Source organism: Pleurodeles waltl, chromosome 12, assembly GCF_031143425.1.
Source record: "Pleurodeles waltl isolate 20211129_DDA chromosome 12, aPleWal1.hap1.20221129, whole genome shotgun sequence".
In the NCBI taxonomy this organism is placed as follows: domain Eukaryota; kingdom Metazoa; phylum Chordata; class Amphibia; order Caudata; family Salamandridae; genus Pleurodeles; species Pleurodeles waltl.
In genome coordinates, this window is record NC_090451.1 from 63685251 (window position 1) to 63713110 (window position 27860).

Here is a 27860-nt window from a genome sequence, read left to right on the forward strand (position 1 = left end):
ATCTAGCTGGCCAGGAAGTATTCTTTAAAATGTAAACATGGTATGAATCCAGTCATATCATTTGATGAATTTGCATGTCAATCAGGTCTCTAATGGAAATGGTGACCATTGCTTTTTCAGCTCAGATACTACTCCTGCAGCAAAACATTTATGATTTCACACCCTCTTCCCCTATTGCAGGTTGAAGAACGGCCAATCGAGCTAACCAGAATCCTGATAATACGATTACACTCAGAAAGGAGACAACTACACTTGTGAATTTAAGTAATGCTTTATTCAATACAGATTAATAGGCTTCCTTTTTTACAATTTCAGTATGAAAATATGAATGCAGTCAGGAGAACATGCTTCAGAGAACATTTCTTCTCCCTAAAGGTAACTTGCATCACAGAACAAAGTGCCATCTTCTCTTTGCAAAGTAAATTTGAATATTTTCAAGTATCTCGTATGAAATATTACAAAGAGGAGTTTAAAATTACCCTAAAACAATTTCTACATACATACATTGGGTGGGAAGTGTTAGTGCGGATTGGAGGGTCAAGCTTGGTTAGGAATGCTGATCAAAGCACTTGTGGCAGGAATGGATTCCATTGCACTGGTGATATCTACAATACCACCTGCACTGGAGGTTTTCGGTATAGTATTTTCTAAGCAGACACCATCAGTTTCTGTTTTGCTCTCGCAATGGAGTGGTGTCTTCACTGTATGTACAGCATTCGTAGCTGAAGCAGTCTTCCCACTCCCATCGCAGATCGTAGAATCATTACTGGGAATAGTGTCCATTGCATTGTCTATACAGAGCATGTCATTACCATGTGGTACAGTTTTTACTTCATGGTTATTGCTCACCATACCATCTCCCGTAATGCCAGATTCCATCGCTCTATTCATGTTTGTTGCAGGAGCTTCACTTGGAACAACCTCCATTGCACATTCAGGTTCCAGTACGTTTAAAGTGGTAGGGTTAGAAAGGCATGGAACAGAAGCACTACTTGGTGATGTTTTTACGGACAACGTGGTTGTTTTAGCAGCTGCAGTTATCCCATCTGTGGACAAAACGCACAAGTTTGGTTTTGCCTGTAGCTAAAAAACACCTTCAAGTCACTATAGCATGCATAACTATTGAAACTAATTACGCAACATATAGGTACAATGTAACCTATAAAGCATTTAAGTATGTTGTAATTTAATGTTATTACATTCATCTTATTTGCATTGTTCCTATGATATTCACAATGTCACAATTTATTTAGCCAGGCATATTAGGGTAAGCAGGCGCCAACCCTTTTACCAAAGTGTGAAAAAGTATCTAATGTAAAGTTCCAAGCACTTATTCTCATTCTCGTCAAAACATCCAAAAATGAAGCATCACTCATGACGCCTGCCAGAAAGGAGCACCACAACAGCTTATAACCATTATATTTTACCCACAAGAATTCGACCAACAAATGTACTTCTTACAATTAAAAGAAAGGATTTGTCTTTCAAGTTATAGGAACTCCTCAGCCAATATGCCTCAGATGCAAAACCGTGTAGAATAATGCCTAGTAATTCACTATGAATGTAGGAAAGTCACTCTTTTTGGCATGGTTACCCCCACTTTTTGCATATTTATCAGTGTTTAGACTGTTCTCACTGGGATCCTGCTAATGAGGATCCCAGTGATTGTGCTCTCTCCCCTAAATTTGGTTCGACTGGTGCCCTTTACACCCCACAATTGGCATGCTAGTATATGGTACCTAGGGCACTGGTACACCAGTGGTATCCCATGCAAACTGCCTGCGAGCATGCCATTGCAGCCTGCACTAAAAAGTGCATGCGTTCTCACTGCACCAGGTCAGTAGGTCACCCATGGTAGGCCATCCTAGCTCCGAGACTAGGGTGCAGGTTCCTGTGTGTGAGGACACCCCTGCATGAGTAGAGGTTCCTCTACGAACTCAGCTCCAATTCCCTGGACTTTCTAAGTGCGGGGAAGCCATTTTAGCTATGTACTGCTCATAGGTCACTACCTATGGTCCAGATGCATAATAGTAACTCCGAACCTAGGCATGTTTGGTATCAAACATGACTGATGCAATATTGGTGGCATGATTCCATGCAATCTGGGGGCTCCTTAGAGGACTCCTCCAGCCTTGCGCCCAACAGTATTCCAGGGTCTGCGAGCAGCCCATGCTGCTGCAGCTCCTCAGACAGGATTCTACTCTCCTGCTGCTTGACCAGCTCAAGCAGGGGAAAACAGAACAAAGGATTTCCTGTGGGAGAGGGGTGCTGCCTCCTCTCCCTTGGAAATAGGTGTTACAAGGCTGGGGAGGGGTAGCCTCCCCACGCCGTCAGTGTTTTTTGAAGGGCACATTTGGTGCCCTCCTTGCATAATCCGGTTTGCATCAGTCCAGGGACTCCCAGTCAAAACACAAAGGAAAGGGGAGTGACCACTCCCCTGTCCATCACCACCCCAGGGGTGGTGCCCTAAGCTCCTCCAGAAGGCCACTTGTTTCTGCCATCTTGCAAACAAGTTGTGCAGAGGTCCCTGAGAGCATCTGGTTGGTCAGGACAGGCGACTGACCAAGCCCCCTGTAATGGCTATTTAGGGAATCCCTTGCGGATGGGTCCCTAGATTCAGCAAGATAGACTCCACAAAGACACTTACGCATCGACCTCTTCTGCTCCTAGCCACCGGAAACACTGCTGGACTCTCCACGAACCAAACAAAAAACTCCTGAGATTACCTCACCTTGCAACATTGTTTCTTCGGCTCCTTCCAGCATTTGCAACATTTCCCTGGGTCAGCAAGACTTCAGCTGCACCAAAGAACCAAGAAGGAATCTCCCTTGGAGTGAAGGAGTTACTCCCCTGCATCCGCAGGCACTTACGGCAACGGCATCCAGCTGCTGGGATCTGCTCTCCCCTAAACTGCGTGGATCCTGCAGTAGTACTCTTGGTCCTCTCTGCACACCATCCAACTTGGAAGACAGCGAGCCCTTGCCTTCCTTGCAGACAAATCCTCTTCTGCCTAGATGTGCATTTGCCAAGGCTTGTTGGTAGTCTTCCTGACCACTGACCATCTGCGACTAGGCGACCGACGTGGGACATCATCTGCACAACTCCAAGGACCTCTCTTCAGCTCCTGGGATCCACAGCACATCACCTTTCCCCATTGACCTGGATCTTTTTCCACAGAAGGGTGGTTAGTGGCTCCTGCCCCGCCTGGACACTATGTGGTCTGGACTCTGTCCACTTCTTTTACAGGTTCTCTTCTTTCAGAATCCACTGTTGGGTTTCACTGGACTGGTCCTGGTCTTGCAATCTTCCTTTCCCAAGTCCCCTTGTTAGTCTTTGGCAAGACCAGGTAAGAAAATTAGTTACTTACCTGTAACTTTAGTTCTCCAGTATTGGAATCTTTCACAGATTTGCATGCTTGAATTATTCCCAGTCGAGATGGGAGCCCCCGATATATTTAAGTAGTATTAACATAAGTTTAAACCTAAAAGCCCTCAGGCCTCTCAGTTTAGCACTCTATCAGTCATTTTAAGAAGAAAGGATCAAACTTCAGGGCCCACCAATCAGGCGACACCACCCTTTAGAACCTTCATGAGAAGCTCCAGTTCCTCAGATTTTCTAAGCACAAGTGCATATAGGAGAAAAAAAAAAAAAAAAAAAAAAAAAAAAGAGGTGAAGGTGAGTTTCTCCAGGGAGGCGGGCGGGTCGCATGTGAATCTATGAAAGATTCCAATACTGGAGAGCTAAAGTTACAGGTAAGTAACTAATTTTCTTACTCCAGTGTAGGAACTTTCATAGATTCACATGCTTGAATCAGAGTAGTAAGCACTATTGATGCACACTATTACACATCTCTCTTGTTCAATACATACATTAATTGCATGTTTCAATAAACATACATAAGAAAATAAGTTACTTACCTGTAACTGTGGTTCTCCAGTATTGGTATCTTTCATAGATTCACATGCTTGAATCATTCCCCTTCGTCGAAGTGGGAGTCCCACGGTACATAGAAAGCAATAAACAGAGAATGTTTTTTTTTTTTCCCCATTGAAGTCAATAGGAAAAAACATTCAATTGTACAACTATCAGCCTCATTAGTAAAAGCCCAAACTTCAGCCAATCAGGCGAGACCACCCCTTTAGAATCCTCAGCACAGAGGCTCAGTCTCTCAGATTTCTCCGCACTAGTGATTACAGGAATGCAAAAGAGGTGAGCCCCTCTGGGGAGGAGGGTGGGTCGCATGTGAATCTATGAAAGATACCAATACTGGAGAACCACAGTTACAGGTAAGTAACTTATTTTCTTCTCCAGTATTGGGGTATCTTTCATAGATTCACATGCTTGAATCAGAGTAGTCAGCAGTAGGAAAGATGGCTGAGTTCTGAAACACCAGAAGCATGCCTGTGCATAATTCATCCTAAATGGACTCATATAGGTAATTAACATTTGCAAATCAACCTTCTAAAAGATTATATACATGAATATATACATCTACACTGATATATTTACATGAAAATATTCTGGCAATACGTAGAGGATGGAGGGTAAAAGGTTATTGGCTCACCTTATGCAAATAAATTACGCAACACTGCTTGTCCTACCGCGGCATCCATTCTGTCTGTAGCTTCCAGGCAGTAGTGCTGGGTAAAGGTGTGAGCACGTTGCCGCTCTGCAGATCTGGCTCAGAGGGACTCCTGCGAATAGAGCTGCCGAAGTGGGTACCGCTCTAGTGGAGTGAGCTCTGACACTGGATGAGAACGGTTTCCCTACCAACTGGTGGCATTGCTGTATGGCAGAAGAGATCCAGCGCGCTATGGTCTGCTTAGTAACGGCTTTGCCTTTATTGATCCGTCCATAACTGATAAACAGTTGCTCAGATTTATGGAAATTGCTAGTCCTTTGTATATAAAATTTTAAACATCGTTTAATGTCCAGAGAATGTAATGCGCGCTCCGCTGCAGTTTGCGGATTTGGAAAAAAAATTCTCAGAACCACCGGCTCATTTAGATGAAGACTATGGAACCTTAGGTATAAATTTTGGATTAGTTCTCAGAATGACCACCTCTGGTTTGAATTGGAGGAAAGGTGGAGAGACTGAAGGCTTGGATATCGCTAACCCTCTTCGCTGACGTCAAGGCCAGAAGGAGGGCTGTTTTAAAAGAAATGAATTTGAGGTCTACCTTATGAATGGGTTCAAACGGATGCTTCATTAACTGGGAGAGCACAATATTCAAATGCCACTGAGGTGAAGGACGGTGAATCGGCGGAAACATCCTGAACAAACCCTTAAGAAATTGTTTTATTATTCTGGATGACCATAAAGAAGGTGACTGAGACGTTCGTCGGAAACGGGATATGGCAGCCAGGTGCACTCTAATAGACGAATGCGAAAGGCCGGATTTAGCTAAATGCAATAGATATGGCAGAATCTGTTCAGGAGAGGACTTTAGAGGATTAATGTTGGAAGTTGAGCACCATATGCAAAATCTCTTCCACTTGAACTTATAAGTCCTGTTTGTAGACTGAGCCCTGGCACAGGCAAGTACCTCCCTGCAATCTGGAGGAATATCTAGGCCGTCGAATTCATAGAATTCAGGAGCCAGGCTGATAAACGAAGAGACGTCGGGTTGGGATGACGGACCTGACCCAGATTCGTTGTTAACAAATCCGGTAGTGTCTTCAGTCGAATGCGAGGCTGCTCCGAGAGTAATAGAAGTTCTGTGAACCAAAACTGGCGTGGCCATTTGGGAGCAATTAATAGAAGTCTGCATGGTTCCCTCTTCATTTTCTGCAGAAGTCTCGGGATGAGTGGAAGCGGGGGAAAAGCGTATGCACAAATCCCTGACCATCTGATCAAAAACGCATTCCCCTTTGATCCTTTCTGCGGTCGCTAGCTTGCAAAGTGTTGGCATTTCTTGTTGTCTCTGGTCACGAACAGATCCAGACTGGGTTTGCCCCAACGACGAAAGAGACGGTCGAGAACTGAGTGATTGAGTTCCCACTCGTGGCAGCTGGTTCGAGTCCTGCTTAAGGCATCTGCCCAGGTGTTGGTGATCCCCGGGAGATGTTCTGCTCTGATGGATATCCGATGTTGAATTACCCAATGCCACAGCTTCTGCGTCTCCAGCGATAATGCTTGCGATCTTGTGCCCCCGTTTGTTGAGGTAATGCATGACTGTGGTATTGTCTGTTCTTATCAAGACTGAAGAACCCTTGATGTTCGTGAGGAAGGATTTGAGTGCCAAGGAAACCGCCCTTAACTCCAATACGTTTATGTGAAGAGTCGACTCTTGAGTGGACCATTTCCCTCTCACTGAAAGATCCTGTAAATGAGCACCCCATCCCTCTAGGGATGCATCTGTTATAATGTGCACTGGCTTGTCCTTCAGAAATGAAAGACCTTCTGAGATGAGGGGCATATCCTTCCATCATTTGAGAGCTTGTTTTGCTGATGGGGTTATCCGAATTACATCGTCGAAAGAACCTTCTATTTGTTTCCATTGATTGTCTAACTGCTGTTGAAGCGTTCTCATGTGCAGACGACAGTTTTCTATCAATGGAATGCAAGACGAAAGCATCCCCAGAAAAGACTTGCAAGTCCGCAGAGAAGCGGACCTTCTTTTGCTGAGACGTGCTGCTAAATCTCGAAGTTTCTTTCGTCTGTCGTGTGAAGCAAAGGCTTTTGCTTGGACTGTGTCCAAGACGGCCCCTAGAAAGGTGATGTTCTGGGAAGGATCTAGATGAGACTTGGGGTAATTGACTGTCAAGCCTAGTGTTCCGAAAAGAGATAGACATGTCTTCGTGTCTCTGGCAGCCTTTGACGTTGTTCGTGCCTTTATTAGCCAGTCGTCTAAATACGGGAACACTTGTATCCCTAGTTGCCTGAGGTGGGCTGCAACCGGTGCCAAAACTTTGGTGAATACTCTTGGGGCCGACCTGAGGCCAAAGGGCAACACTCTGAACTGGTAGTGAGTGTCTGCAACTCTGAATCGTAAGAATTTCCGATAATTGGGGTGAATGGGAATGTGGAAATATGCATCCTGGAGATCTAAGGATGTCATAAAGTCCCCTCGGTTGAGTAGGCGCAGAACGTCTTGAAGGGAGATCATGCGAAAAGATTGCTTCTTGAGGTATTTGTTGAGAGAACTAAGATCTAAAATAGGTCTCCAGTCTCCTGTCTTTTTCCGTATAAGGAAGAAGCGGGAGTAAAAACCTGTTCCCCTCTGGCTCCTTGGTACGATCTCTATTGCTCCCTTCTTCATTAAGATAGTAATCTGTTCCAGAAGTTCGTTGAGATGGGCTGGCGGGGGACCTCTTGGTGGTACATGAGGGGGAGGCTGGTTGAATTCTAGTGTATGTCCTCGGTTGACAATATTGAGTACCCATTTGTCTGAAGTAATTTTGGACCACTGGTGGAGGAACTTGGAAATTCTGCCCCCTATTAGAGTGTTGATATAGGGGCTGGGTGCAGGCATCCCATGAAGGTCAGTGCTTTCTTGCCGTCTCCTTGGTCTTGTAAGCCGACTTTCCTCTCGCTTGTTGCCTGAAATGCGTGGATGACTGTTGTCGAAAGGAATGTGGTTGTTGCTGGCCAAAGGTGGAACAAAACTGTCCCTGGTAAGAGGAGTATTGGCGATACTGATGTGCGCCTCCTCTATAAGAAAAGGTTCCTCTCCCTCCCCGAAAGGGCTGTCTCTTGTATTGCAATGATGCCAGAGTTCTGGCTATCTCAGTGTCTGCTTTAATGGATTGTAACGCATCATCCACATGCTTCCCAAACAAGAGCGCGCCATCATACAGCATGTCCAGGATCTTTAATTGTACTTCCGGCCTAAAAGAAGTAGCTTTCAGCCACCCTTGGCGCCTGAGTACGGCCGCTCCGGCTAACTGGCGAAAACCTGCAGACGAGACGTCTATGGCGCAGTCTATGATTTCAGCCGAGATCTTTTCACCCTCCTGTAGAATCTTGCGCGCTTCTGCTCTACTGTCTTCAGGTAACATGTCTATAAACTGCAACATATCAGACCACATCTGGCGGTCGTACCTTCCTAGGATTGCTAGGGAATTTGCTGCTCTAACTGTAGTGGCCGCCATTATTGAGAACTTTTTCCCAATTGAATCCAATCGACGTCCTTCCTTGTCTGGGGGGGCAGTCAGAGATGCCGATGGATTTCTGGACCTTCTCTGAGCTGCCTGCGATATGACTGAGTCTGGTTTAGGGTGACTAACCAGACATGCTGGAGAATTGTCCGGTGCTTTATATTTCTTCTCAAGTCTCGGTAAGACTGTGGGAATGGAGGATGGAGTCTGCATGACCTTAAGGCCCTCCTCCCAAATGAAGTCAACAATGGGTATAGCCCTTACAGACTTCCTAGTATCTTCTTTGAAGTTATAAATAAAACAGTCCGACTGCTTTGATGTAATTGGCAGTTGGAATCTTTTTGCAGCTCTTTCCATCACACTATGAAAGCCACCAATATCCTGCGGTGGAGAGTCCACTGGCGGTGGCGTAGAAGGAGATGGTGTTTGAATTTGATATTCATCCCATTCTGGAATGAGTGAGTCAGTGTCCTGAATTTCACCTTCTTCCTGCTCGTCCTCAGATGAAGGTGGAGCAATATCTTGTCCAGATGAAGGAGCTGTGGTAGGATCAGGAAATTCAGATGGTCTAGCAGGGGTGGACACTGGTGTATGCGGAGGTTGCACCGGGGTAGAAGAGCCAGGTGGAGGAAATCTAGAATAATAGTCCTGCATCATCTGCTGAAGGTTAGCTATCAACGAGACAGGCATCTGAACTGTCTGCTCCTGCTGCTCTTGAAGTTGCAGGTGACTGATTCTGCTGGTCCGAATAAGGCTGGTCATCTTCTTCCTCCTGACACTTAATCCGTAGTTCAGATGGGCTACGTGCCACCGGGAAGAAACCATCATCAGAATATACATCATCGTCATCCTCCTCGTCAGCAAAGAGATGTTGCGGAGGTACTGGTGTGACTTTACTGGGTGATGTATGTGATGGAAGTAGGAGAGAAGACTTGCTCTTTATTGGTAGAATTCTCTGTGGCAGGTAAGGAGATGCTCCAAAATGTTTGGGTATCGGATCAGGGTATTGAGCCGTCGACGACGGAGCCGTCAGTGGAGCCGTTAACGGTGCTGTGAGCGTCGACGAAGTTGCCATCGACTGTGCCAACGTCGACAAGGTTTCCGTCGAAGGGGCTGCCGCCGACGGGGTTGTCGTCGACGAATGTGTCGCCGTCGCTGCTTTCGTCTGTGAGATCGACGAAGAACTTCTGAATTTACTCGTCGATGAGTGCGTCGACGGTAGAGATTTCATCTTCTTACCCGTCAACGGTTTCTTTGTAATCTTCAAGGTGTGAGCAGACGATGGACTGTATTTCAAGCTCACCGACGTTATAGTCGTAGATGACAGTGGAGACGAGGTAACTATCATTGGCGACGATGGAGCCGTAAACGTGGCCGTCGCTGTTGTCGATGAAGGAAGGCCTGCCGTCGATGATGCGCTCGTCAACGGTGTGGATCTCCTGGACGTCGACGGTGGCAGGGAACTTGAAGGCCTTTTGAGCTTCTTTGATGAGGAAGCAGGTGTAGATGGCTCTGAGCGAACCTTACCACCCATTTCTTTGGATGTTGAAGCTTGTTCCTCCGGCCTGTCCTTAAATGCATGCAGCTTCTTGGCTGACTTACTGCTCTTGGGGGAGAAGCTCTCCACAGACCTCTTCCTCTTCTTCGAGGCCACTGATGTGTCGCTGTCCTCCTCAGAAAGAGCTTCTCTGGCCTTTCTTTTCTGAAGCCAAAGTAAGAGCCTGGCTTCTCTGTCTCTCAGAGTCTTGTTGGGAAAGGTCCTGCAGATCTTACAGTCTTTGACCTTATGCTCTGGATGGAGACAGTATATGCATTCCTTGTGAGGGTCCTCACAGTGAAGTCTTAACTTTCCACAGGTCCCACAAGGTCTAAACAAACCTTTTCTTGCTGTAGACATGATGGAATAATACTACAGTAAGAACAAAAGTGAAAATTGAAGATTATCTCTTGAAGAGAAAGAAAACTGAGCAGAGCTCAGGGAGACCCCCTTACACACGACGGGCGGTAGAAAATCTGAGAGACTGAGCCTCTGTGCAGAGGATTCTAAAGGGGTGGTCTCACCTGAATGGCTGAAGTTTGGGCTTTTTCTAATGAGGCTGATAGTTGTACAATTGAATATGTTTTTTCCTATTGACTTCAATAAAAAATAAAAAATAAATCTCTCTATTTATTGCTTTCTATGTACCGTGGGACTCCCACTTCGACGACGGGGAATGATTCAAGCATGTGAATCTATGAAAGATACCCCAATACTGGAGAATATAAAATTCTAAACATAGGCTAAACTTTAATGAGAATTTAGCATGCATTTCAAATCTTTGTTATAGAAAATGTGCATACCTAAAATTTGGATGGTGGGATTAAAGATATAGCTCACCTTCACTGGAAAAGATTCCGGAGGACTGCTTAGCCCACCACTACCTCTCCTTGGGATAATGCATCCAAGCAGTAATGTCCGGTGAAAGTATGGCAGCGCTTTCAAGTTGCTGCCGACAAATGTCTTGGAGCTGTACACCTGCAAACAGTGCTGCTGATGAGGAAACTGCCCGTGTTGAATGTGCACGGACAGAGGTTTGCAGTGGCTTACCCGCTGCCTAATGGCAAAATCAGATTTCTGAAGAAATCCATCTAGTGATGCTCTATATAGAGAGCAGCTGACCCCCACCTGGGTGCGCTTAAATCCACAAATGTTCGGTTTTGCAAAATGCTTTAGTCCTGTGCAGATATAATTTAATACATCTTTTAATGTCTAAAAAGTGTAATGCCTTTTCCGCTGGAGTTGTAAGTTTTGGAAAGAATGTCATGAAAACTAAGGGCTCATTTAAATGAAAGTCCAAGGGGACTTTTGGAATGAAGCGTTGGCTTGTGCGCAAGGTTATTCTATCGTTTAATCTGTAAAAACTGATCCTGTATGGATAGTGCTTGTATCTCACGGACACACCTGGCTGATGTTAGAGCAATAAGCAGAGCTACTTGCCAAGAAAGGAATTTCGCAGCTCTATGAATTGGTTCAAATGGCTGCTTCAAGAGTTACACAAGAACAATATTTAAATTTCAGGAGTGAGGTCTGAAGGTTGGAAAAACTCTGAAAAGCCCTTTTAGAAATCACTTAACCAACCTAAAGGACCGTAGCAGAGGTGAAGAGTCTGACCGTCTGTAAGACGTAAATCGCCACCAGGTGAACCTTTATGGAGTAATGGACAAGACCTGAGTGTGCTAAATGTAGCAAATAACGCAATATTTGTTCCGGTGATGAGGAAAGCGGATCAATTTTTGTTGGCACCACAAACAAAATCTCTTCCATTTACATGAATAAGTCTTGTTGGTGCTAATTGCTCTGGCTTTGGACAGTATCTCTCTGCACTCCGGCAGAATGTTTTGGTGTGCAAACTCAAGGTGCTCACGAGCCATGCTGATAACTGCATTGATTGAGGATTCAGATGCAAGACTCATCTGTTGTTCAATGTTAGCAGATGCGGAGATATTTAGTGGGATGCGAGGCTTTACTGACCGGAGAAGAAGCTCCGTGAACCAATGCTGGCGAGGCCAGTACTGGGCTATTAATATTAGTGAGCATGGTTCTCTCTTCATTTTCGTTAGGACTCTCAGGATCAAGGGAATGGGCGGAAAAGCGTAGGCAAAGATTCCTGACAATGCATTCCCCCGTGATCCCCTCTGGTGATGCCAGCTTGCACAGTATTGGCATTTGGTGTTTGACCGGTTGGCAAAGAGGTCGAGGTTGGGTGATTCCCACTGGCTAAAAACAATTTGGTTGACCGTGGACTGGTCTAGTTCCCATTCATGACAGACTGATTTTAGTCTGCTGAGCGAGTCTATCTTGTCTGAATGCCTGGAAGGTGAACTGCTGTTAGGAGTATGCCATGCTGTACAGCCCAGTTCCAAATCTCCGGAGCTTCCTTGGCGAGAGAAAGAGATCTTGTGTCTCCCTGTTTGTTGAGGTAATGCATTGTAGTGGCATTGTCTGTTCTTATTGCCACTTCTGAATCGGCTATCTTTGGGAGGAAAGCCTGCAAGGTTAGGCGGACTGCTTTCAGCTCTAGCAGATTGATGTGTATGGTTTATAACTCCGATGGCCATTTGCCACTTACCTGTAGGTCCTGCAAAACCACTTCCCAACCCTCCAGAGAGGCATCTGTGGAGATTATTCATGGGACTGAGCGATTAAGAAAAGATAGGCTGATGGAAAGAGGATGTTCGGACATCACCAAGGCTCTGGTGTGGTGGTCTCAGAGTGAGTTTGATGTGATCTTCGAAGCTTCCTGAGACCTGGAGCCATTACAGATTGAGCTGCTCTTGCAGAGGGCGCATTGAGTCTGCTGAGAGGAACTAGAGGTATGCCTGAAGGCATCATCCCCAATAAGGATTTGAAAAGGCGTACTGAAATGTATTCTTTTCTTTGTACCGACCTTGCCAGAGATAGCAGTTTTTGTTGTTGTTCTACAATGGGGCAGGCCATGCTGGACTGAGTGTTCAGTTTGCTCCTAGAAAAATTATCGTGAGTGATGGCTGTGGTTTGGATTTCTCCCAGTTTATAGCCAGGCCTAAACTGTTGAGTAAGGCAATGCACTTTCTTGTTGTCCTGTGTGCTGCCGATAAGGTGTCTGCTTTTATCATCCAGTCGTCTAAGTATGTGAATACTTGGTATTTTTCTCCTGAGAAAGGCTGAAATCTGAGCTAGGCACTTAATGAATATCCTGGGAGCTGATTTTAGACCAAATGGAAGGACTCTAAATTGAAAATGGCTTCCGGCCACCATGAATCTTAGGTACTGTCTGTGGGCTGGGTAAATTGGGATGTGGAAATATGCATCCTTCAGGTCTAGGGTAGACAGTCTTCCTGGTTCCACTGAAGGAAGTCCTGCAGGGTGATCATGCAGAACCTCAGGTAGATGTTTAATTCTCTGAGATCGAGGATCGGTATCCTGTCTTTCCAATTTTTGTGAATGAACAAGAATCTGGAGTAGAATCCTTCTCGCTGTGGCGGAGGCACCCTTTCTATTGCACCCTTGAGAAGCATTTTGTTGATATCGCTCTTGAGTTGTTGTAGATACTTTGGGGAAGTTTGGGAGGAAGCATTTGGACAAACTCCAGTGCGTGTCCACACTTCACCAGCTGTAAGACACTTGTCCAAAGTTAAGGTTTGCCATTGCTAAAGAAAAAATTAGATCTTTCCACCTAGAAAGGCAATGAGATCTGCCACCTAGGGGCAGGTGGTTGGGGGTAGCCGGAGCCCTGGACATATGTTCTGCGAGCAGAGTCTTTGTACCTATTGTACGCCACTTGAGGAGGCTGTCTTTGGGTGTAATGCTGTCGAAATTGCTGGGAGGAGGATGCAAACGACAGATAACTGAATTGCTGGTAGCCTCGTCTATATGAAGGCATTCCAATCCCTCTTGTGGATCGAAAGGAAGGTTTATGAAATTGGAGTGTTCGCAAAAAATTATCAGTCTCCGTGTCAGTTTTAAATCGACTGCAGTGCCTCATCCATGTTTGCCAAACAGCGCTTGACCATCAAAAAGAAGATTTAGAGGACAGAATGATGTGGCCTTCAGCCAACCTTGTCTTCTGAGGACAGCAGCACATGCAAGCTGAAAAAATGCAGAAGTGGCTATGTCCATTGCACAATCTATTATCACCGCCGATGTGCGTTCTCCCTCATGCAATGTCTTTTTGGCCTCCGATCTAATGTCCTCTGTAAACTGATCAAGACATGGGGCGATGTCAGCCCATAATTGCCTATCCTATCTGGCCAACACTGCCAGGGAGTTAGCAGCTCTTATAGTTAGACTAGACATTGAGGAACATTTTTAACAATATGTCTAGTTGTCTACACTCTGTCTGGAGGTGTGGAAATTGGTGCAGAGGGATTATTAGATCTTCTCCGGGCTTTTTGCGTTACCACCAAATCTGGGTGGGGGTGACCAGTCAAGCATGCTGGGGCATCTTCAGGTGCTTTGTACTTTTTATCCAAGCGTGGAAGCACTGCTGTGACTGTAGCTGGGTTTTGCATAACCTTCAAACCCTCCTCCCATATGTAAATGACTAGTGGTATTGAACGTACTGATTTCTGAGATGGTTCCTTAAAGTCATATAGAAAACAATCAGTTTGTTTAGATGGCATTGGAAGTGCAAAACGCTTAGCAGCCCCTTCCCTAAAATTGTGGAATCCTCCCATGTCCTCTGAAGGTGAATCTACTTTTGAAGGTGAAGACGGAGGAGCTGGAATAATATACTCATCCCACTCCGACTGGTTGTCAAGTTCACCTTCCTCTTGTTCTCCTTCCGATATGTCAGTCTCATGTGGGAGGGTAATGTTTGGTGTGGCCACATTCGACAGCGGTAGAGTGGTTGGTCTCTGACGTGGGGTGGGTACCTGGAAACAGGCGATGAAGGATGAGGTTGCACCTGTTCTGTAGTAGGAAAGCGCCTACTGTAGTTGGCTAGCATTGCTCAGAGGTCAGATATTAAAGAGCTTGGCATATACAAATCCTCTTGATATGCTTAATCACCTGCGTAGTACTGTGGATCATAGGTTTTGCCGTACTCGTCGTCGTCCTGGTACTTTACATTCAACTGTGAGGGGCTGTGTGCTGTCCCAAATGGACCCTAAGCATCCGATTCGTCACCCTCCAAGAGATGTACTGAAATTAGAGGGGTTATGTTACTAGGAGAAGTATGCTCCAGTGTAATTCCTGAGGTTTCCTGACTTCTGCACAATTTTTCCCTCATCGACAGTTGTAGATGCCTTAGTCAATGGCGTGACCAAAGCAGTCGTCGATGTGGGCAACATTAAAATCGTAAACTTAAACGGTTTCGTGATGGAAGCTATGAAGACGGCAATGAGGAGACTGTGGTTACCATCAGACTATGACAATGTGTAGGTCTTTGTCAACGAAGTCGTCAACGTCCTCGTCGACGGTGGATGACTCATCAACGTTGTTGTAGGAGCAGCCATCGACGGTATTAATCCAGAAACTGATGTAGGCAGTGGACTGGACCTCACCACAGCCATCCATGAAGATGTCGTCGACGGTGGAGTTTTGGCCAGTGGTCTGTCAACTGTAGGAGCAGAGGAAGGTCTTTTAAATGGTTCAGCAGACTTAGGAGGAGGCACAGATGATGATTTGTAGGCCTTTCAGAACTGCTGACATGTCCTCTTTCCCCTTTAGTGGAAAATTTGTGAGGTGATGAGGGCTGCGGCCTTTGTAAGACCCTGAGGTGGTCTTTTTGTAGGCCTTTCTTGGCTGCTCTGAGGAAGACCTTGAGGGAGGAGATCCAGGTCTTTTAGATGACTTTCTAGAAAATGTGGCAGAATCATCGCTGTCGGAATCAGACTGGGTTCGTCTCTAGATTTAAGTTTTTGCAGCCATATTAATAATCTGCCCCCTCTATCCTTCAGGGTTTTAGAAGAGAAGGTGCAACATACCTTGCAGTCCTTGCCAGAGTAGTCTGGGTAAAGGCAGTATATGCAGTTCTGATGAGGGTCTTCAGAGTTTAATCTTTTTCCCCACAGGTCTTGCAGGATCTGAACAAGCCCTTCTTTTCCTTGTCAGACAATGTGTGTGCCTTATCAGTAGTCAGAATTAGTTGTGAAGAGTATAACCTTGAAGTAATTCCAAAAGATGTGAACAGCAGAGCTCTGAGGAGACTCCCTAGCACGGCATGCAGTAGAAAATCTGAGGAACTGGAGCTTCTCTCAGGAAGATTTTAAAGGGTGCTGTCGCCTGATTGGTGGGCCCTGAAGTTCGGTCCTTTTTTCTTAAAATGACTGATCGAGGGCTAAACATAGTCCTAAGGGCCTTTAGGTTTAAACCTATGTTAATAATACTAAATTAAATATGCAGGGGGCTCCCATCTCGATGACAGAGGAAGGATTCAAGCATGTGACTATGAAACTTCCAACACTGGAGTAACTTACCCCTGCTCTCCTAGGCGCTTAGGCGTCACCTAGGTACTCACCTCTTGGGTTTTAGAGTTCTCTCAGCTCCCTTCTAACTACTCCATATCCTTGGGTGGGGACCTCACTTCCCATTCAACTGTTATTTTATGTTTTGCCCCCACAGATCCTAGCTATTTTTCACTATTCCTTGCCAATGCTTGTTGTTTCTATACGCTAATTCCTAATATTTACCGTGTATATCTAGTGTGTACTTAGCTCCAGCTGGGGGACTGCCTATAGGCAATCTAGTTCAGTGTTACTGTAATAAAGCAGCGTTATTTTTACAACTCTCTGTGGTTCCTTTTGAGGCGTGATAACTTGCTGTGTGACTGCTGTCTTATTGCAAGTGCTTTACGCTCCTCCTAGATAAGTCTTGGCTGCTCACCACAGCTACCACTAGAGAGCCCTGGCTTCCTAGATACTGTCTCACTAATAGGGGTTGCCTGGAAATCTTCAGAGAGATTAAGATACCAGCTTCTACCTTTGTTTTGCTGTACATCCACAACAATACAGTCTTCATCATCTTCGTCTTCTGTATCTGCCTGAAAACCATCTGTCTCCACCATGCCAACCTAAAAAAATAAAATAGAACAAAATAGAGCACTTGAAAATGGACATAACTGCAACTACATACTAATTAAAGGATGAAAGAAAACACATTAAGGCTATAAACATCAGCTATACAATTCTAGTTAGATGTAAAGTAAATATTTCTTTTAATTCTGGTGCTAGATTGATAGCCCACAAAACCTAAAGATAAATGCTGTTCGAAAAATTAAACAATGTCTATCCAAAAGACAACTCCTGTACACCCAAAAAGGACAAAAAAAAACTTAAAGTAACAAGTAAACAATATGAAAATGTTGAGACACTTTAGTGAAGAGCAATTCTTAAGCAACCATTTTAGGCAGTGGTTAACTTGTGGTGGTGGGTGTAACCGTTCTTATTCCAAAGTAATAGGATTCTTTGCCATCTCCTGCACTTTTCCTGTCCCCGTCTGAGCAGTGGAGCAAGCTTTATTTTCAACGAGCATGTAAATTGGACAACCTGTACAGTGATCGCTCATCATTTAAGTGCAGTGGCAGCCCTCTAGTTCCATAAACCACAATGGAAATGAAAGTATGGCATGCTCTCTTTGCTGGTGTGCAAGCTACTCCTCCACCAGGCTAACAGCAGGGCCACAGAAGAGGTGGTGGCGGTTTTTAGGTGACACTTCAGTTAAGGACTGCCTCCCAAATTTGGGGACCAGCACTTAAATAAAATCAAGCACCAGCTTTAGGACAAAAGGATGGCTGCAGAGTCCAACAATGCAGTGGCAAACGTAACTAGTGATCTTACCACCTAAACCAAAAGAAGGATCTGATTTCTGAATTATTTTTTTGGAGCATGGGTTGATTATTTCAGCAACTGAGAACTAAGTTTGTAATTAACTTCTATCTTAAGTAATATTACACAAAACAGTAATGTTTTGTATCTGTAATCCTAGTTTTCCATTATAGAACTCTTCACCAAATTAATGTACGTTGAAAAGCAATGCCTATACAGACATACATTTTATATGAAAATACACACTGTGTATATATATATATATATATATATATATATATATATATATATATATATATACACACACACACACACACACACACACACACACACAAAATGCAGTTGTATAAAACCAATTTTTCAAAAGGAATCAGGAAATATGTAAAATATTTACAGGTCCCAGTGAGATATGGTCTCATCATCATGACAAGCTCCAAAATACAATGCCAGGACCACTAAGTCTAGTAATGTAGAATCAAATTATATGGCAGGGTTGTCTAAATTATGCAGCTTGAAATCACAAAATATGCACTACAATACAGCACATTGTCAGTATTTTGATTTACTTTTGCTAGAAACCTTTTTGCTGAAATCGGCAAATCACATGTAAAATTGTGCCAAATGAAGTTAATCCATAACTAACCGTGCAGTAAACACTGAAGTTGACGACTCACACAATTCCAACAGGACTGACCATGGCCCACTGTTATTAACAATCTATTTATGAAAGGTAAACTGAACCTAAACAGTTTAATTGCTGACAGCGCCCACTGTTTAAAGAAAACGGCCTTGATCATTCCCTTCTGTAGACAATCTGTTTTATAACGCAAATGCTCTTAACTACATAATTAAGTATTGTTGCTTTACTGCAGACAGCAAAGTTTAGTATTACACTTTATATTTCCAATAAACAGTTACCTCTTTGGAAAGATAAAACCCCCAAGCTCCCCAGATAACCTCAAAATAAACATGCAATAAAATATCTAACTGAAAGTGGAACATGGTCCAATATTGCCATTGAAGGATTCTAGTGACATTCACTAACAACCGGTCTTTGGTGCCCTGGTGACCTCATTAACCAAAACACTGCTCCTTTATTACATAGTTAATTGTTGTGATATATACATACACACACATCTCTTTTCCATCGAACCTCCAAGTGTATTTTTTTAGTGTCAACTTGATCATTGCAATTTATATCTAGGGCATGACCATTTGATGTACGGATTCACCTTGATGCACTGGAAGTCATGATCAACATCACTGGCTCTTTAGATACCATAGGCTCAAAGGTGAAGTTGTAGTTGGTATGATTTTCAATGTTAGGCAAAAAGGAGTAGTTCAAAAGTGTTTTTAGCTAACTGTGTAGTTTCTCAATTTGGAAAAGTTCATTTACTAGTGTAAGGAAATGCCTCCTTGGCATGGTTACCCCCCCTGATGTTATGCCTTTTGTTGATGCCAGTTATGATTGAAAGTGTGCTGGACCCTGCTAACCAGGCCCCAGCACCAGTGTTCTTTAACTAAACTACCTTTGTTCCCACAATTGGCACAGTCCTGGCACTCAGATAGGTCCCTTGTAATTGGTACCCCTGGTACCAAGGGCCCTGATGCCAGGGAAGGTCTCTAAGGGTATGCTGTCTTATGCCACCCTGGGGACCTCTCACTCAGCACATGCATACTGCCTCACAGCTTGTGTGTGCTGGTGGGGAGAAAATGACTGTCGACATGGCACGCCCCTCAGAGTGCCATGCCAACCTTACACTGCCTGTGGCATAAGTAAGTCAAGGTCCTAAGGCAAGGTGCACTATACCACAGGTGAGGGCATATGTGCATGAGCACTATGCCCCTACAGTGTCTAAGCACTGGTCTGGGAGTCTGTCAATTACCAACTCCACAGTTCCATAATGGCTACACAGAAATCTGGGAAGTTTGGTATCAAACTTCTCAGCACAATAGATGCACACTGATGCCAGTGTGCAATTTAATGTAAAATGCACCCAGAGGCCATCTTAGAGATGCCCCCTGAATACCAACCAGACTTCTAGTGTAGGCTGACCAGTTTCTGTCAGCCTGCCACACACCAGACATGTTGCTGGCCTCATGGGGAGAGTGCCTTTGTCACTCTGAGGCCAGGAACAAAGACTGTACTGGGTGGAGGTGCTTCACACCTCCCCCTGCAGAAACAGTAACACCTGGCGGTGAGCCTCAAAGGCTCACCCCTTTTGTTACATCACCCCAGGGCATCCCAGCTAGTGAAGATGCCCGCCCCTCTGGCCACTGCCCCCACTTTTGGCGGCAAGGCTGGAGGAGATGAGAAAAACAAGGAGTCCCCCACCAGTCAGGACAGCCCCTAAGGTGTCCTGAGCTGAGGTGACCCCTGCCTCTAGAAATCCTCCATCTTTAGTTTGGAGGATTACCCCAATAGGGTTAGGAATGTGCCCCCCTCCCCTCAAGGAGGAGGCACAAAGAGGGGGTAGCCACCCTCCAGGACAGTAGCCATTGCCTACTGCCCTTGTAATACTCCGAGCCCAACACCAGGCAGCGGACTGTGCGAAACATGTGTATCTGCAGCAACATATGCCATCGAACCTCAGTATTTAGGGGCACCCCAGAACCCAGGAAATCAGATTCCTGCAACAAGAACTGTTGACCTGAAAGCCCCGCAGAGACGACGGAGGTGACAACTGACTTGGCCCAAGCCCTACCGGCCTGTCTCCAGACTCAAATAACCTGCACAGTGATGCATCCGACAGGGGCCAGCGACCTCTGAAGCCTCAGAGGACTGCCCTGAACCCTAAGGACCAAGAAACTCCCGTGAACAGCAGCACTGTTCAAAAACAGCAACAACTTTGCAACTTTTAAAGAACTCACTCTTCCCGCCAGAAGCGGGAGACTTCACACACTGCACCCAACGCCCCTGGCTCGAGCTCCAGAGAACCAACACTACAGGGAGGACTCCCAGGCGACTGCGACCTTGTGAGTAACCCGAGACGACCCCTCTGGGCCCCCACAGCAATGCATGCAAAGAGAATCCAGATGCTCCCCCTGACCACGACTGCCTGTAACAAGGAACCCGACACCTGGACCAAGCACTGCACCCGCAGCCCCCAGGATCAGAAGGAAACTAACTCCAGTGCAGGAGTGAGCCTCAAGCAACCCTCTGCCTAGCCCAGTTGGTGGCTGGCCAGAGAAGCCCCCACTGTGCCCTGCCTGCACCGCTAGAGTGACCCCCGGGTCCCTCCACTGATTTCAATTACAAACCAGACGCCTGCTTTGCACACTGCACCCCGCCGCCCCTGTGCCGCTGAGGGTGTGTTTTGTGCGCCTACTTGTGCCCCCCACTGCTCTACAAATCCCCCCTGGTCTGCCCTCCGAAGACACAGGTCTTACCTGTTGGCAGACTGGAACCAGAGCACCCGCAGTTCTCTATAGGCACCTATGTGTTTTGGGCCCGCCTTTGACATCTGCACCTGACTGGCCCTGTGTTGCTGGTGCGGTTACTTTGGGGTTGCCTTGAACCGCCAACGGTGGGATGCCTATGCCCAGGAGACGAACTTGTAAGTGCCTTACTTACCTTAAAAACTAACCATTACTTACCTCCCCCAGGAACTGTTGATTTTTGCACTGTGTCCACTTTTAAAATAGCTTTATTGCCATTTTAACTAAAATGGTGTATGTTACTGCTCTAATTCAAAAGTTCCTTACTTACCTGTGTGGGGTAAGTTGCATTTTATGTATTTACTTCAAATCTTGAATATTGTGATTCTAAAATAAATTAAGAAAATATATTTTTCTATATAAAAACTATTGGCCTGGAGTTGTCGGAGTGTGTGTTCCTCACTTATTGCCTGTGTGTGTACAGCAAATGCTTAACACTACCCTCTGATAAGCCTACTGCTCGACCACACTACCACAAAATAGAGCATTAGAATTATCTAATTTTGCCACTATCTTACCTCTGGGGGAACCCTTGGACTGTGCACACCATCTCTTACTTTGAGGTAGTATATACAGAGCCAACTTCCTACAACTAGCAACACCCCTCCCAACACACACACTGTAGAAAGATTGCCTACTACAGGCATGTTTTTATATTAAAAATACTTGAAATTTGGGCCTGTGGAACCCCACCATGCAGAGATAACCTGTTTATGGATATCTGGGACAGACAGAAGTATGGATAAGTTACTTACCTATAAATCCTAGTTCTCTTCCAGGGGTATCCTCAAAGTTATAAACATTGAATATTCCCACCCTGTGCGGGGACCCTGGAGCATATGTAAAAAACACACATGTATAAGTATGAAATATATATAAAAAAATAACATTTTTAGAAGATAATTTCCATACCAGAATCATGTATACATGTGCATAATAGCAATGCAGTCTATGTTGATAAACAGGCTCAAATGTTTTATTTCTATGGATTTTTTATTTTTATTTAAATACATTAAAACTCCATTAGAATTAAAAAAAAAAACTTTATGAAGCCCATTTGGAAGACAAACATCTGAAAAGAGAACAACTACATTGAAAATAACAGAGCATTATTAGCCAATATGCTGCATGCAAGTTAACACAGCAGAACCAAAGAACGTGGCACTGTGCCTTTAAGACCCTGAGCAACTCCAGTATCCCACCATGCCTCAGGGGTGAAGGTGAGGTGACAGTTGGTTCACAGTTAGGTCAGTTCTTTTTTACGGTGACTTAACCCTATAGATTAGATAGATGGTCTCTACTGAACTTCTAGAAGACTCGCGTCCGGGGAGGAGGGTGGGTTGTTTATGACTGATGAGGATACCCCTGGAAGAGAACTAGGAATTACAGGTAAGTAACTTATCCTTCTCTTCCAGGGGATCCTCATCAATAGTCAAACATTGAATAGATTAGCAAGACCCTCCCTTACCTCTGCGGACTGTAACAGAAGTGCAGGAAATAAACACTATGCAAATAAATTCCTCACACTTGACCAACTTGTGTGTCTGCTTTGGCATCTGTATCTAAACAGTAGTGCCTAGTAAACTTATGTACAGATCTCCATGTAGCGGCCTTACAGATCTCAGAGATAGGAACATGGTTAAGGAGGGCAGCAGTAGCCGCTTTTCCTCTTGTTGAATGAGCCTTAGGACTAGCCGATAACTGTTAGCCAATTGATACGCAGTTACGATACATGAGACTATCCATCTACAAATAGCTTGTTTTGAGGCAGCATCATCTGTCCTCATGTGTCCATAGTTAACAGACGGTCAGATCGTCTAATTAATTTGGTCTTATCCAGGTAAAATTTGAGCACTCTTAAGGTCCAGGGAGTGCAAAGCTTTCCCGCCGGAGTAACCGGATTGGGAAAAAAGTCTGAAACGATATAGTTTGATCAATGTGAAAATCCGACACCACCTTAGGTAAGAATGATGGATGAGTCCTCAGGACGACTTATCATGGAACACCGTGTACGGTTCTCTGGAAGACAGAGTCTGAATCTCACGGACCCTCCTAGCCGAAGTAATGGCTACGTGAAAAGCGGTCTTCCACGTAAGGTGTTGCAAGGAAGCTTTGTGGATAGGTTCTAAAGGAGGGGCCAGGATTCTAGGTAACACTATGTTCAGTTCCCATGGAGGTGAGGGTCTCTGAATGGGTGGAAAAAAAAAACTTTAAGCCTTCTAAGAAATCCTTAACTACTGGCATGGTAAAGAAGTATTTCTGAGAGGGCGACTTACGATAAGCTGTAATGGCACATAAATGTACCTTAATAGAGGAAAACTGCAGACCTGATTTCGCCAGATGGAGCAGGTAAGACAATATGACCTCCACCTGAGCCAGAATAGGATTATGACCATGTTGTCGGCACCACATGTAGAATCTCTTCCACTCGAACGCGTAGGAGTGTTGTGTAGACTGTCTTTTGGACTCTTAAAATGTTCATACATTCCTGCGAGAGCCCTAGATGCCCATACTGCAGGAATTCAGGAGCCATGCTGTCAAGTTCACAGAGGGAAGGTTGGGATGAAGAATCTTGCCTCCTAACCTGCAAAGGAGATCCGGTCTGCACAGCAGCCTCCTGTGCGGTTGTTCTGACAACTGGAGAAGATCTGTGTACCAGAATTGTTGAGGCCATTGTGGGGCTATGAGTATCATCCTGGTGTTGGACCTGTAGAGTTTGTTGATCGCCGCTGGTATCGGGGGAATCAGTGGAAAAGCATAGAGAAATATCCCTGACCAGTTTATCAACAGGGAATTCCCTCGACGGTAGAAACCTGTACGCAAAGTCTGGGCATTTTTTGTTTACTTCGTCTGCAAACAGATCTAACTGAGGCTGACCCCACTGAAAGAAGATGTCTGCAACAACTTTGTCGTGAAGAACCCGGTTGTGGGCATCCACCAGGGTCCTGCTTAGGAAATCTGCCTCTACGTTTTGTTGCCCTGGGAGGTGGATCGCTGTAAGAGACATCCCTCTCGCTATCAGCCAGTGCCAGATAGTTTGAGATTCGAGACAGCGGGCGGGATCTCGTACCCCCTTGTTTGTTTAGATAGCACATTGTCGTTGCATTGTCCGTCTGAACCAGTATAGAGTTTTCTTAAATCGATGTCGAAATTGATTTGAGAGCCAGGTGAACTGCTCTAAGCTCCAGCAGGTTGATCTGGTAAGTCTGCTCCTTGCTGGACCACAAGCCTCGAGTCTGAAGGTGACCCAGGTGAGCTCCCCAGCCCTGTAGTGATGCATCTGTTATCAGAGTGTCGGAAGGAATTGGTTGGCTAAACAGAGCCCCTACTGACAGGTGATGTCTGTGCATCCACCATTGTAATGATCGCCGTACCCAGATAGGAAGAACTATCCTGTCCTCCCATTGGCCTGTGTGCTGATTCCACTGCTCTTCTAGATTCTCTTAAAGGTCTCATATGCAGTCTGGCATTCGGGACAATGAAAATGCAAGAGGCCATGGAGCCCAACAGAGATGTCACCTGACGGACCATAGGTGCGGGGGAACCAAGGAGATTGCGACACTTCATTATTGATGATAGTCGTTCCTCCGAAGGATACACTTTTTTCTAGCTTTGTATTCAGTATCGCCCCCAGGTAGTGGAGGATTTGCGGTGGGGTGAGAATGGACTTTTGGAAGTTGATTTGCAGACCTAGAGAGTGGAAAGTCCTGAGGACCAGGCTGAGATGGTTTACTGCCTGTTCCGGGGTGGAGGCTTTTGATAGCCAATCATTCAGGTATGGATAAATGAAGATCTTCTGCTTTCTTAAGTGTGTTGCTACCGGTGCTACACACTTGGAGAATGTGCGAGGGGCAGATTTGAGGCCAAAAAGGTAGCACCCTGAATTGATAGTGTTGAGAGGCTACCACAAACCGAAGGAACTTTCGACGTTCAGGTACAATCGGAATGTGAAAGTAGGCATCTTGCAGATTTATGAAGCACATTCTGTCTCCTCGATGTAGTTGAGGGAAAATCTGATGAAGAGCCAGCATTCTGAATTTTTGCTTCCGGATGAACTTGTTCAGCAGTCTAAAGTCTAGAATAGGTCTGAAGACTCCTTCCTGACCATTTTTTGCTACTAGAAAATATCGGGAGTATACTCCCTGTCCCCTTTGAGCGTCTGGCACCTTTTCTATCGCTCTTTTTTTTCTAACAGGATGCATACTTCTTTGAGTAGTAACTATGTGGGCAGAGTTTGATCTGGTTGGTGGTAGATGAGGTGGAGGGTGACTGAAAAGAAGAGAGTATGCATTCTCTACAATGCTCAGCACCCATTTGTCTTTTGTTATGCCGTGCCACTCGTGAGCAAACTGATACTTCCCCCAACCGGCGAGGTGGACAGAATTAAGGGAAGCGAACACTCATTGCTTGCCGGGGTTCTGGGGGTAGACTGCTGTGGTCTGCTTGTTCCTTGATCTCTTGCGGCCTTGCAAGACTGAAAGAGAGGACGCCCTTGCTGAGGTCTCTGGGACCAGTGAGGGGTTTGAACCCTCTGTTAGAAAGGACGCCTGGCGTAAGGTCTATACCTCCTTCTAAAATCTTTCCGTCACTCTAGACCGACTGCCCTCATCGTGTCGACATCTGACTTCATGCGTACCATCTCATCATCAGTGTGGGCACCAAATGAGTTCCTGTTAAAAGGAAGGTTCAGGATGCGATGTTGTGCCTCCTGTTTCAACCCTGTGAGCCTCAGCCAAGAAGACCTTCTTGCGCAAACCCCATGCACGTATCCATGGGCCACCAAGTCCGCACTGTCTGCAGCCGTGCTGATGATCTGATTGGCCACCAAACTCCCCTCTTGAAGGATCGCCTGGAAGTCTTGACTGTCTTCCCCAGGCAGTTTCTCCGCAAACCTACTAAGAGAATCCCAGAGGGATCGATCGTATCTGCCCAGAAGTGCTGAGGCACTGGAAACAATTACTGATACTGACATGCCACACATCTTTCTACCCAGCGAGTCCAGATGTTTGCTCTCCTTATCTGGCGGTACAGTTGACGCCACCAAATGTGTCTTACGGGCTGCAGCTAAAATGACAGTCTGGTGGAGGATCAGCCCTGAGAAATAAAGGATCCTGATCTGGGGCTTTGTACTTCTTCAGGATCCTAGCTGGTGCTGAACGCAGGCTTGCTGGTGTCAGAAAAGTTTCCATTGTTGGCTGGAGGAGACCAGGCAACAGTGGTAACAACTCCCTGGAAGCTGTTCTGTAAGGTTTCAAAAATCACTGATGAGGAAGTTGATGGTTCTGGAACATCAATGTTAAGTTTCTGTGCACCTCTGAGCAGCACCTCATTGAAGGTCGTTATGTTATCCACTGGGGAAACTCTAGCCGGTGGAGAGTGTCAGAGTCGGAGAGTACCCCCTGATGGAAGACCGATGATGTGGACCACTAAGGAGGAGTCTGCGGATGGCGTGACCTCGACCTAGATCTCCGTAGGGAGCGTGACCTGCTCCGAGATCTTGTAGGAGTGCGTCGAGGCCTAGGGTTAGCCTGGCGAGATGTAGAGCGAGCCCGCTCTGTATGCGCCATTGGCGAAGGTGTCCTCAGCAATGACGGACGGTGAGCACATGTGGGAGTACTGTGAGTCTGGAGAAGCTGGTGTCTTGTTAAGGCTCTCCAACCATCTGGGAGCTAGATTTATGGGCGAGATGTGCCCTGGTGATGAGGCCCTTGACTGTCCGGATGATCCACTCCTAATAGAGTCCACTGGACTTCGTGGAGGGAGATCCTTGTCGGCTGGTGGTTGTGCTGATGTGTGTGGCTGATGCTTCCCTCCTTGAGAAACAGGTAACAGCTGTCTCGACGTCGACCAGTGGTGTACAGACATCGAAGGAGGCCTCAAATGTGATATGGGCTGTTCCAGTCTCGACGTCGAGTGCCTCGCCGGCGACTGACGGTCCTTTCCATGGGTACGATTCGACATCGTATGCTTCGACGTCGAGCGATGGGCTGCTGAAGACGGAAGCCTTTTGCTCCATGCGATGCGGCGTCGTCGTCTTACTTGCCGTCGAGGGTTGAAGCTTCTTCGACAGCGTATGAGCACTCCTGTGCTGGCTCGATGTCCATCGCTGGGTTGCAGTCGAAGGAGATCTATCCCGATGAGGGAGAAGAGTCTTCGACAGTATCCTTCGACGTCATTCGAGTCGACAGCGATAAGGCCCGATGATGCGACGACGGAAGGGATGACGTCGACGGGGTGCAGGCAGGTATTTTTTTACCGTCTGACATCGATCTAGCTTGTCATGCATGAGTGGGCTGTAGAAGTCCTGGGAAGAGAAGAGGATGATGTTTTCTCTCTGTCTCATAAAGCCCATGAAGTCGAATCTTTTCTCTGTCTTTCAGAGTCCTCTTAGACAGGTTTTTACAATGTCTGCAGGTGTCAGGGCAGTGACTGAGGCAAACACACTATGCAAACAGAGTGTGGATCCGACTGGGCCGCCTTCTTCCCACCGGAAGGGCACTTCACAAAAAGAGAAGGCATTTTCCAGACAGAGAAATATCCCTTCACTCAGGAAATCAATGAAGACGTCGAGTGAAGTGGAAAAACAAGGTTTTTAGTGTATTTTTCTGTGAAAAAACTCAGAAAACTGAGAGCTCAATGCTCCAGGATCCTCTCAGAAGAAGCCGGAAAAAAAGAACTGACCTAACTGAACCAACTGTCACCTCACCTTCACCCCTGAGGCATGGTGGGATACTGGAGGTGCTCAGGGTCTTAAAGGCACAGTCCCAATTTTTTTGGTTCTGCTGTGTTAACTTGAATGCATGCAGCCTATTGGCTAATAATGCTCTGTTATTTTCAATGTCGTTTTTCTCTTTTCAGATGTGTTGCTTGTATTTTCTGTGTCTTCCAATTGGGCTTCAGAAAGTTTTTTTGATTCTAATGGAGAGTGTTAAATGTATTAAAAAAACTCCATAGAAATAAAGCATTTTAGCCTGTTTATCAACAGACTGCATTGCTATTATGCACATGTATACATGATTCTGGTATGGAAATTATCT

The 27860-nt window shown here is 45.6% G+C and overlaps 1 protein-coding gene across 3 annotated transcripts in view; it reads right to left on the reverse strand.

The window, feature by feature from the left end:
- Positions 1 to 252: 252 nt before the first annotated feature.
- The window catches only part of CHAF1A (chromatin assembly factor 1 subunit A), a 270727-nt gene continuing 243119 nt past the window's right edge, over positions 253 to 27860 (reverse strand). For all 3 annotated transcript variants that reach the window (XM_069216496.1, XM_069216495.1, XM_069216494.1), the window contains 2 exons: positions 16541 to 16631; positions 253 to 1046 (listed from right to left, as the gene is read on the reverse strand). In XM_069216496.1, the coding sequence (XP_069072597.1) occupies positions 538 to 1046; positions 16541 to 16631 (600 nt within the window). In that variant the 3' untranslated portion in view covers positions 253 to 537. The remainder of the gene's footprint in view (positions 1047 to 16540; positions 16632 to 27860) is intronic.